The sequence below is a fragment of the Limulus polyphemus genome, unplaced genomic scaffold (genome assembly GCF_000517525.1).
Source record: "Limulus polyphemus unplaced genomic scaffold, Limulus_polyphemus-2.1.2 Scaffold279, whole genome shotgun sequence".
In the NCBI taxonomy this organism is placed as follows: Eukaryota; Metazoa; Arthropoda; class Merostomata; order Xiphosura; family Limulidae; genus Limulus; species Limulus polyphemus.
The window spans coordinates 96,259-108,207 of NW_013665889.1; the positions used below are offsets into that span (position 1 = coordinate 96,259).

General features: G+C 32.3%; 1 protein-coding gene across 1 annotated transcript in view; it reads left to right on the plus strand.

The window, feature by feature from the left end:
- The window catches only part of LOC106456994 (adenylate cyclase type 3-like), a 92,964-nt gene that overhangs the window by 67,231 nt on the left and 13,784 nt on the right, over positions 1–11,949 (plus strand). Inside the window, exons 10-15 of the mRNA XM_022382796.1 lie at positions 2,539–2,703; positions 4,714–4,804; positions 5,562–5,690; positions 7,097–7,365; positions 9,174–9,252; positions 10,414–10,572. Coding sequence (XP_022238504.1) covers positions 2,539–2,703; positions 4,714–4,804; positions 5,562–5,690; positions 7,097–7,365; positions 9,174–9,252; positions 10,414–10,572 — 892 coding nt within the window. The remainder of the gene's footprint in view (positions 1–2,538; positions 2,704–4,713; positions 4,805–5,561; positions 5,691–7,096; positions 7,366–9,173; positions 9,253–10,413; positions 10,573–11,949) is intronic.

Genomic DNA, 11,949 nt, shown 5'->3' on the forward strand with positions numbered 1-11,949 from the left:
TGGAATGGGTTGCCTTCAGATGTTGTGGAGGCAGTAAATTTAAGTCAGTTTAAGAAAAATCTTGATAAGTAAATGAATGAAAAAGGCTGGCTTTAATATTTTTTAATATATTTATTTTAATTTAGTTTCGAAGATGGAACAGCCGAGATGGACCAATAGGTCTCATGTTATCCCAACTCGTTATGTTTGTCGCTTTTACCACGGGTACTTTGCATCGGATGAACAGTTCATGTTCTTTGACTTTTTGTGATTTTTTTAAATAATATCGATTTCCCAACAAGTATCAGATAGGTAATATCTCTAATAACAACAGATTAGATCAAGAAATAAGACGTAGATGTAAATAAATGACAAAGAAACAAAAAGAACAGTGTATGTACATTAGCAGATGGAGTCACAGCCGATTCTATTGGAGTGTATTTAGCTCAAGGTTTTTCTCCCACAGGATTAATCTCCATAAACTAAACATGATGATTTTAAAATATGTTTTCACTCGATGATCTCCTAATAGAACTAGCCTTAAAAAGCGTGCTTGAATTCAACAGGTAAAAATCACCTTTTTTGTTGCCCAGTCGACAGATCATCTTGTAACCTTTATTTTCTCATAGCGGTGCCAACGTTATCGCGTAGATAACGTCAATTCGGCCAGTAAAAGTTCGGTGCTAATCCTTACCCCCCGAATGCTATACGTTACTGCAATATCATCTCTGGCAGAATAGATATTATCTACTATAGAAAACAAAGAAAAACAACAACTAGAACAAGGCAATCTCAACGACTTTCTGAACCACGTGCTGTCACCATTACGGCAAGGGAATTAAATAAATGAAAAGCTTGAAAAATTCCTATATCACTAAAGCAAGTAGAAAACATATTATATGCCTGTATATCACAGGGCCCGGCATGGCCAGGTTGTTATGGTGCTCGATTCGCAATCTGCGGGTCGCGGATTCGAATCCCCGTCACACCAAACATGCTTGCCCTTTCAGCCGCATTATAATGTGACGGTCAATCCAACTATTCGTTGGCGGTGGGTGGTGATGACTAGCTGCCTTCCCTCTAGTCTTACACTGCTAACTTAGGGACGGCTAGCGCAGATAGCCCTCGTGTAGCTTTGCGCGAAATTCAAAACAAAAAACAAACAAATACACGGTATACTCAATGTACTATGTCTAATGGCCCTTGCTCTGAATTTGGGCGAGATGATGATAATGAATATGAGACATCTGAAGAAGCAAGAAAGCGCTGGTGATAAAAGATTACTATATGGCCAGGCCGAAGTCCCGATGCTAAATCCATTGCCCATTGTGATACCAGCTGAAAAGATTAGCCAACTAAGCTACAACAACTTTGGAAGTTTCTATAGCGAAATATTATTCCTTATTTTACGTTCCAGAATTTACTTTTTATATCTAATATCGTAATACTGAATATAAACATAACATATACATTAAAACAACTATTTTTTTTCAATATTTCTTGATATCCGGAACTTATTATTGGCTCCTTTTGTCAAGCTCCTTTGGTTGAAGTCGGGGACGTATTAGTTACTTAAATGGCTTCAAGTCCTTTCATAAACTCAAAACTGGCACGATAATAAGAATGTAATTACAATATGATTACAATATACTAGTCTTCTAGTTCTCATTCAGGAACCCAATCCAAGCAACAAGGGCAATCAGAAACATTCATTCCTGATTTGAGCGACAACACTTTGCGCCCTATTGCGAGCGTTATCTTTCACTGTCCTACCGTTTGACGTAGCTGACAGGGTATCATGAACAACTCCCAATTGTGTCTCAAGACCTTGATAGACACTATTCTGGCTTCCCTTCCCACCTAGTCACCATAGGCAGTTTTTATATCGCTACCAAATAATGTGTAATAAAATCAATACAAAGAACATTTGCTTCATGAGTACAACAATCATTGTTATGTAATTATTCTCCGTTGAAATTTTGAATTTGGAATTCATGTTTGATGAACTCCAATATTTTCATCTCTTGTGTGGCTTTTACAGTCCTAAATTCTTTGGTGCTTGAAAATCAAGGTGATACTTCATTTTTTTCGCCAAATATTACGGGAGAGTCAGCAGAATCACCTATTTCACCATGAGATTCACGACGTATGACCTCTTAAATTTAGTCTAAGTGTTTCTGAAAAACTCTACTCATCAGTCTTTGTGACATATTTTTCTTTTGTACAGTTATCTTATCAAACTACAAGATTCAAAATTGCACAAGCACAACACAAACAGTAATTATGTATCACAAATTAGAAACACGTAGAATTCAAAAACATTTACAAAGGAATATAATGTTTCTTGAGGAGGAAAGCTTGCATATTTTTTATAAACGTTATTTTTTCATTTGATGTTTTGTTTGAGAAAGTATAAAATTAAAGTTATTAGTAAATAAACTATAAGAATATAACAAACTAATAACCAGGTTCATTATAAAATATTTATATTGATTATTGCTATTTTGACTTATAATTTCGACAGTCCCGAATAATACCAATAGATGTTGTTATTTGCAGAAACGTATGGGAAAATACACGTTTCTTCACATTAAGGTTCAAAACCATAGAACTGGAGATCCAATATCGAGGTCGAAGAGCCACTACTATAGCGGTGTCAATGGCAGGCTTTCTTTTTGTACTTTTATCATGTGATCTAGCCGATCTCGTGCTAGTTCCTGGAACGTAAGCTTTATTTTCTGTATGTTCTATCTTAAAATACAAATCATTGAAAACGTTTGTTGACGAACGTGTAAGAAGAATTATATTAACTTTACTTTAAGTCAACACAGAACCCCAGTTAAATATGATAATTAGAGAGAAAAAAATATTTTCTTGAATTGTTTGCAGATATGTTAATGTGGCATCTCATTCAAGAGAAAGAGAAATGAATAAATTAACCTCAGAAACAGTGCCCTTATTTGAGATTTTGTGAAATACAGCAGAATCGAACGACAATAAAAGAGATTATTCAATCAAGAAAAAGTCAAACTTTTATGACTATACGAAATAAATTGTATGGTATACAAGATAAAATAAACGTTAAACAAATAATACAATTTTTCAAAAGTACTTTAAACTACTAACCACAGAAATTAAAACAAAACGGGTTTTGAGTCGTATAAATAAGGTGGCTGGATGCATCACTATGTAGAAGATATAATTATAATAAAACAACACAAGTTAAGTGTCAAAACAAAGAAAAATCTAACATAAAATGTTTACTCATCTAAACTCTCACGAAATTAGGCTATAATTAATCTTAGAGTTTCTGGGATTACCCATTTAATTGATTGGTAAAGTTACTGCACATACCCTCTTGACTGCTAAGTTCTCCATTCTCCCCAGTGGCTAATGTTCAATATACACCAATGGTTGAAATGTCAACTCAAGAAAGAAAGAACATTTCAGAACTATGTTGCCTGGGCGAACATACAGTATTTAATATCACGTTCTGATCAAAGCAAGCAATCTACTTTGATGAAAACTAAACATCAATCCAGTAATGAGTATAGCTAACTAAATATAACTTTATTACGCTCTTACTTAGAAAGATTAGAATGTATTGTTTCATCTGTTCGGTACCCTTAGTGTTAACGATTTTTTCGTTGAAGTTAAACTATCAAAAGCACAGACTTACCAGAAAACTTTAAAGCATGAACAGGAATATCCTCATCCAGTACCTATTTTCTCTTCACGTTACGATAGAACACAGCATACAGAAGATTGGAGCATCTGCATAACTTGGAACCGTTGTTGTAGTTTTATCAATAGCATAAATATACAAAAACCCTAATTATTCCTGAATAAATGCTTCATGAGACCACGTGAACTTAAAAAACTATTACTTATAGGGGGACCTGGATCTTGCTATGAGGCTAGACTTAAAATTCCCATATAACTAATATTTATAAATATCTCTTAAGTCTGAATCTGTATAATATTTCCTCTAAACCTAGACCCGATAAATATTTTTGGGTCATTGCTTTAATGAATGTTCAGAAAGGCAAACACTTAAAACTAAAGAAAGGTGTGGGGTGTGAACCAAAGTTCGAAAGGAGTCAAGCTTGTGAGAACTGCGCCTGCGACAGGCAGACAACGACTAAGTCTCTCTATCGCTTCTTTATCACTAGTTAACATCCCCCACCCGTTTCGCCCGCTTATGCCACCAAAAATGTTTATTGCACGATGTTCCTTCGAATAAGAAAACCATATCTACACCGTCAACTGCACGTGAGCGATATAAAAAACACGATTTATCTAAAGCATACTTATTACTTAACCTCCTACGTGACCTATTTTTTGCAGTTTTTTAAATCCTAAAACTGCTAAAGATTAATATGATGAAAAACGGAAAACATTTGAGATGTTTAGAACCTTTCACTAAAATTATTGCCCTAGAGTCGAGTTGGATATATATATATATATATATATATATACACATTATTCTTTCAAAACTTCAGTAAGAACAAGTTTTACAACAATAAGTAATATTTGCAGGTATTTTAATATGAGGGTTAACAGATAATAACACTAGCTACTTCTGATTCTCACAAAGATCGTGTGTTTTGTGAGATTTTTATTTTTTATTTCATTGTTTTGCACATTATTCCTGCAAACGATGCAAACATTGGTTTTATTAATATTTTTAAATGCCTAACTATATTACATAAAATAATTTTATTCTTCTTCTAGACTTGCTGCCCTCAAAACCACCAGTAGTGTATGGGCACACTTGGGTATACCTTTCATTACAGTTTGTATCGTGGTCGTCGTTGTAATGAAGGTATATGTTTGTTTGTTTTCTGTCTTAGCATATTCCTAACAACAATCCTCATGGCATACTATCATACGTTCTTATCAATTGTTTCTAATAAGAAAACTGTCATAATATCATCTTGGCTCATAGAGAAAACTTTAAGAATTATCTTTAAAACTTAAAAAAGATAAGCTTTCTGTTTCTTTGTTGTTGTTGTTTTTGTGTATGTGTCAGTGGTAAAACCAAAATACAATAAAAACAAACAACGTTATATGGCATATTGGTTTGTGGACTATATATGCTTATCAGTGAATGAGAAACCAGGAAAGCAGATAATGGATTTTTGTTCATTCAGCAAAAGAGATGTTTCTTGGATTTTATTATAAATTTCACTAAGAAATAAGAAGTCGTGCATACTAAGTTCAGAAGAACATTGCGAAATTATTCGAAAACAATTACTTTCAACGTAGTTAAAAACCTATTTGTATCTGTTTACCATGTTGTTGTTTTTTTTTGGGGGGGGGGGAATATGGTTATTTAAAAATATAGGAAAACAAAACTAATTTTACGATATAGATTTTCATATTCTGTCTTTTTGCCAAATCTTTATCTTATAGAATTAATTATTCGTTTTGCTTCTCACAGTTTAATACAATAATATACTTTATTTCCCACGATTAGTTTTGTGTGTGTGTGTGTGCTTTAGTCATACAACGTTTTTTTAAGGCTAATAATTACTGGTAATCCATAATATTCGTTCTCTTATTTTAGTTATTTCACTCAGTGTTACAGGATATCCTTGCCAAAGATTGAGTCCATATTTTTTCAAGCAGCTGAATTAAAACCCTGGGTGAGAATCTTCATGCTTCTAGTTCTAGTTACAGTGTGGGTATGTCTCCAATCTCTGAAGACGGTAAGGACTCTGCATTTAATATAATGATTTAATATTGGTTATAGTTCATGTTCATCCGTATGAAGAGTTCCACGCGTTTTTACAAACTACTTAATTTTCATCTAATCAAAAATACCCTAAGTGTGAAAAAAATATGCGACCAAAAAACGATTGAGTGTGCGACTTAAAGGAATGAAATCAAAATTGGCGGCCAAACTGGTAGCTACACTTTGAGCATTAATAAGAATTTTACGGCAAATATTCATTCATTGGTTAGTCAGGCCGCGTTTTTTGTTCAAGTGATTTCTTTAATCAAAGCATCAACAACTTGACTGTAAGATGGAAAGCATCATCGATAAGAATGGAGACAATTTCATTTAACAAATGTTTTATTTTCATATATATATAACTTGTTCTGGTTTTTCATCTAAAAAAAGCGACATTAATTTCTTGATGTCTTTTCACCTTATAATTTTGCTGCTCTAAATCAGCCGTCTTTAATCTGAATGATTAAAAAATAAAAAAGATCCACTTGCACTCTTATATAAAGCTACAGTAAAAACAGATAGCTCCCGTGACTTTTTACTTAGGCGTGCGCAAAAAGTTTCGTCAAATTTGAGCGGTTTTTGTTAAATAATTTTGCACAAGTAGCTTATATTTAAACCAAATGAGACTTTTTGTATGTTGTAAAGATCTATCAGTGTACCAAATTAAAAAAAAAACATAAAACTTATGTATGCTTTCTATCAAATAAAGTTTCCATACTTTTGGTGAGAAGAAAATAAAGGAAGAAACTCAGTCAAAACTGGAGATTTTACATTTTACATCCCTTGAATATTCTAATGAATTGCCATTAAATTTGGTATGTGAAGTAAGAGTCCGGTAGAGCACACCCACTGAAAATATGTGATGGTTTGTATTACTACAGTCCGATCTACAGAAGGTGGAAAATCGCTAAACTATCACTCCTGTTAATAGGACACAGTGTGTCCTGCAGCAGGTTGTTATGGCCGCACGACACACTCTCGTGTGTCTTGATAATGAAATTTAATGGTACGTCTATATAAAGTAACCTCCTAAACAACTATTACAGTATGACTTGTATGGTGAAGGTAACACCTAAAGAGCTCCTTAATTTATTAATGTTTGTCGTTATTACACAGCTAACCTATAGACACATTCTGTAAAATACGTAAAAATTAGTAAAATATTTCATCTTGTCGTTTTTAAATATAATTTAAACTTTTCTAACTTTAAAAAATTCAAATAACGAAAATAAGAAGTTTTGTAGTAAGGTTAAAAATCGTAGGAGAACTACAATACCAGCAATATAGTTCTTGAGCAGTGTTTCTATGCTGCTGTAATGAAACTGTATACTATCACGATTTAAATGATAAGAAACGTTGATCTTTCGACATTGACTACAGATACGGCGAATCTTGACTTGGCCTGAGTTCTACCAGAACTATTCAACGTTCGGGCTAGTAGAATCCCCCCTTGATCAGCATGATGGGTTCCCTCAGTACCTGATCTACTACTGTATAACGATGTACCTAGGCCTATCGATGTTCACACACATTACCCATCTTATCAAACTTGCTATTACGGCCACCACTACAATAGTATGGTGTTCCCTTAGCAACCTACCACTGAGAGCTGCGTTTGAATGGTATGAATTATGGGCTTACGGTAGAAGGTGAGAATAATGTTTCTACCTGGTAATGAGATCTATGTTTTGAAAAATTGAACATTTATTCATAGCTGTATCTAAATGTTAGGTTTAATTATCATTTTCAAAGTCATGTGTTTCATTAGTAGTCCCAGAATACTTAATTGAAGTAAATTTTAACTGTGCTTTGTCTCTCATATTTATCTCGTCAGTAATTTGCCAGAAAAAATTAATATAACGCAAATTTTGATGTTTATGTGTCATAAGAACTTATCTAACCAATCTATTATTATTATTATACATATCTATTTTCTATTGTGCAACAAAGATCAAACGAATTTCAAATTATTTAGCTAATGTATAATCTTGAAAGCTATCTATCAGTGAGAATAGGTTGATATATAATAAAAGAAACATGTTTTAAAGCAACCCGCCGTTATAATCCACCGCTTTCCGATTACTTCCCTAACGCTTAAGCTCGTTGTTATTAAATTTATTGCCATGCAGTCTGTTTCATACCATCCAATCAAAAGTCGTCGTCGTTGGCGATCCTTCGATTCGAGAATGATATATACCACTTCTCATTGAAGTCTGAACCTTAAGCGATAGATCTATCCACAAAAGTTGTAAATCGTTTTGCTGAGGAGGTAGCCTGGATTTCTTTCCATTTCTCTCCTTGGCTCTTTTCTTTTTTGCTTCATGTGCATGATGCTTTGCTTCGAAACGAGTTGCCATTAGGTTGATTCAGAAGTGTAGGCACAGCTGAATTTACATCAGACTTTTCTTTCTTCAACATGTTTATATACAAAGTGGAGGAACACCTTGTTTTAAAGCAATAAAATCTACTGAATGAGAGCATTGTGAAACACGTGTGTGAAATGTAAGCACTTATATGATCTCATTACATACTCTATATAACCTTTTGTGAAAACATTCCAATCATTGCGACTGATCCTCCTTCGTTTTTTGGCTGAATCCATCTACAGTTCGTAGCGACACATACAGTTTCCGGTTTGACCAATTGTAAGGTACAATGCATTCAAGCAATTATGAAGCAATCGGAAAGCAGTGGAGTATAACAACTAGCATATTCATGTTAATGTTAAGGTATCCATCTCTTAAAGTTTATCAGTATAATACCGGAAAATTGTACTGGATCATTTTTACCTTTAGTAGAACTATAACAGTAACTTTCAGTTTAATCAAAATCTAAAATGACAGTAACTGTAGATTCTCAAAATAAGTCTCCGTTGTATCATTCATTACGGTATGGAGTTTCTACTTTACAAAATATTTAATATGTATAGTATATTATTAATAATTTCTGATCAAACAAAACTACTTTTAGGTCCGAAGTGGAATTTATCTCATAGTGATAAATATAGTTAATTTGATATAAGTTCTGACTTACAAAAGATTAGAATACACGGCCTTCGACTTGTATATGCTTTATTATAAAGCTCAGCTATGCTACTAAGCTTAAGTAAATTGCAAATGTACGATGAAACATAATGACTCTCTGTAAATTGTATGTAGGTTGACGCTTAACAACAACCAAATGAAACTCTGTAAATTAAAATAAAGGAATAGTGACATTTCAAATGACGAATTATTTAAATAGACACCTTATTTTCAAGTATGTAAATTAATCTTTTCACTTTATTTGCTTTTTTATTCATTAACAAGATATTTTGCAAAATAATTTCCTTAATGAATGATATAAAGAAACGTTTTAAAAGTCATCAATAAATAAGATCAGACGAACGACAGGGTTATATACAGTTTTTTATAATACAGAGTGTATAACTAAAATAGATATTTCAATCTTCTCTTAGACAGGCAATTGGTCATCACGTGTATCTAACCGTTCTCTTGGTTACTATCTCAACGGCGATTGTAACCATCAATAGACAGGTAGTGTATATATATATATATCTAGATATCTTATATAGGTAGTAGATAAAACAAGTAGATAAATGTGATCTTACTGGTCTCGCTAGGTATTTTTTACATGCTGAAATAGGATATATAAAATGAAAGTATTATCAAACTCGTCAATTTTCATGTAATTCGACATACTACAATGAATTAAAAACTTTTTTTTATTACTTGAATAAGAAACAGTTTGTTTGTTGTTGTTTTTTCATTCAAAATTATGTCATACTTGATCACTGGTAAAATCACCAGATTATTAAAGCACTTGCTGAAAATCGTGCGATTCTGTATAATCAAGTTCTGTGGTGATTAAATTCAGAATAAATAAATTAACCATTCGGTAACCCTAATAATAAAAGACCTGATAAAGGATAATATCTAATGTGTCTACAACGTAAAATTATAATCACAGTTTGAATACAGAATAATTTTCAAATCAAAATGAGCAATTAAAGAACGATCTAGACTAGAGGAAGAAGCTTACATAATTTAAATGTTTAACCAAATGTTAAGTGTATCAGAAGTTAGAATATCATACCACTACACCCCTTCTCCCCCAAAAAAAGAATAGGTAACGTTAAAATACATTGAATAGGAAATTCAGTTTCCACCAAACAACCTGATAAGGTTAAAAGCGTTGCAGTGAGGGATGTTAGAAATTATTAACTTCGTTTTATTTATTGACGCTGTAAGGGAACTGTACCACTGTGTATAACACTCAACACTACTATATGACAACGTTATACTGTTTATTCTTCTGTATTTAAAAAGTTACCAATTCACTCAGTGTTTGATTTATAGTTGTCTTTAAATATTCTGATATAAATATATGAAATTACCATGGGATTAACCATCTAATGACTGTTCAATTTAGCATAGATTTTCATGACATCAATGATTTTTTTTACAGTGTGAATTAAAACAAAAAGGTACATGTCCAGTATCATAATGGTTCATAGTCACTACACTTACGCACTCGTATGGCATCATATATTGTTACATATATTTTGACATAAACCTGTGATGATTAAAGATAGAATTCATGTGTTTAGAAGTTCACAAAAACTAACTTCTGTTTCTTGTTTAGTTATTTATCATTTGTATGTATCTAAACTTCATTTAACATGGCTAATTTTGCAGCTCGAACTTACGTCCAGACGACTTTTTCTTTGGAAAAAGGCAGTAGAAGAGCAGAAAGAAAAAGTTGCAGACATGCGCAGAAAAAACGAAGCTCTTGTGTATAATATTCTTCCTCCTCATGTTGCAAAGCACTTCTTAGGGCGAAAGAAAAATTATGAAGTAGGGTTTGTTTTTTTCTCTTTAATGCATTGTTGTTATTTATGTGCATATAAATTACGTGAACTTTGGAAAAATAAATAACCTGACAAATAATTATAAGATAAAGTGATAATGCATATCAATGAATGTGATCTGCAAAATACGACAAAGAAGTTTAGATCCGTTTCTACGTTATTTGTGAACAATAATCAGCAGCTGCCCCAAACTATGCTGCTTGGTTGGTATAAACTTTATCACGAGGTGTTAACAAACATCCATCACAAAATTACTTTCCCACTAATATCCATATACAGTGTGGCTCAAAATTTCTGTATCAACGTAAATATGTACTGTTTACTTTGTTGTACCTGTGATGTTTCATAGTTATTTACCACAAATAAAACACCATTACATTAATGCATTAGTTTTTGATCACGCTACATACCTTTTGTCTTGAAATAACAACTAATATATTTCCAACAATTAGAATAATTTGTTTAAACTCCTACGTTTCAGCGTAAGCTTTTTTTCAAGGACTCATAGTGTCATAGACTACAAGTACTGTCTGATGTTTAAACTACGGTAACTGAAAATAATACAATCGTTCAAAAATATGAAATAGCAGCTAAACATTTAAAAAATGGCCTTTATGTACAAAACACTAGGAAATCCAACATGTTAGAGTAGTTGACGAAACCGATTAATTAAATATGGAAAAACTAACGTCAATTAAGACACATTTTGGGAACATTTAGATATCATTAAGTTGCTCAAGTATAAATGAGTAGCAATAGAGGAATAAGAGGATTGTAAATATACAACTATTATACTAATCCTGCTAACAAATTGAAAAAAGTACGTAAATTACTTACTTAGAAATACACACCTATTTAAATATAAAGTCATTTCAAAATAATATTTGAATAGTGCAAACACAAACAAACAAGTGTTTGATTAATCATGTTTTCAGAAAAACCTTTGGTTAACAAAGATGTTTTACTAAGAACTGTATTGCAATTTTTAGCAAAAACATTATGCAGATAAAAACATGTCCATCCGTAATACAACTTCTTGTGTTAAAGAAAAAACAAAATGTTTATACAGAATTTCGCATTAGCAGCTTATATTATAACAATAGAACTTAGGGTTCGATTACAGCAACGGACGTAGCGAGAAAATATCATTGTGCATCTTTGTGCTAAAACAAAACAGTATAACGTACTAATTTGTATTTAAATTATCATACTAATGACGGAATATGGGACTGATTACAAAATTTCAGGGTTTGAAAATAACGCCAGAAATAAAGAATATATATATATATATCGTAAAATACAAATCTTTAAAGCCAGCCCTTATCATTCATTTACTTATCAAGCTTTTTTCTTAAACTCACTT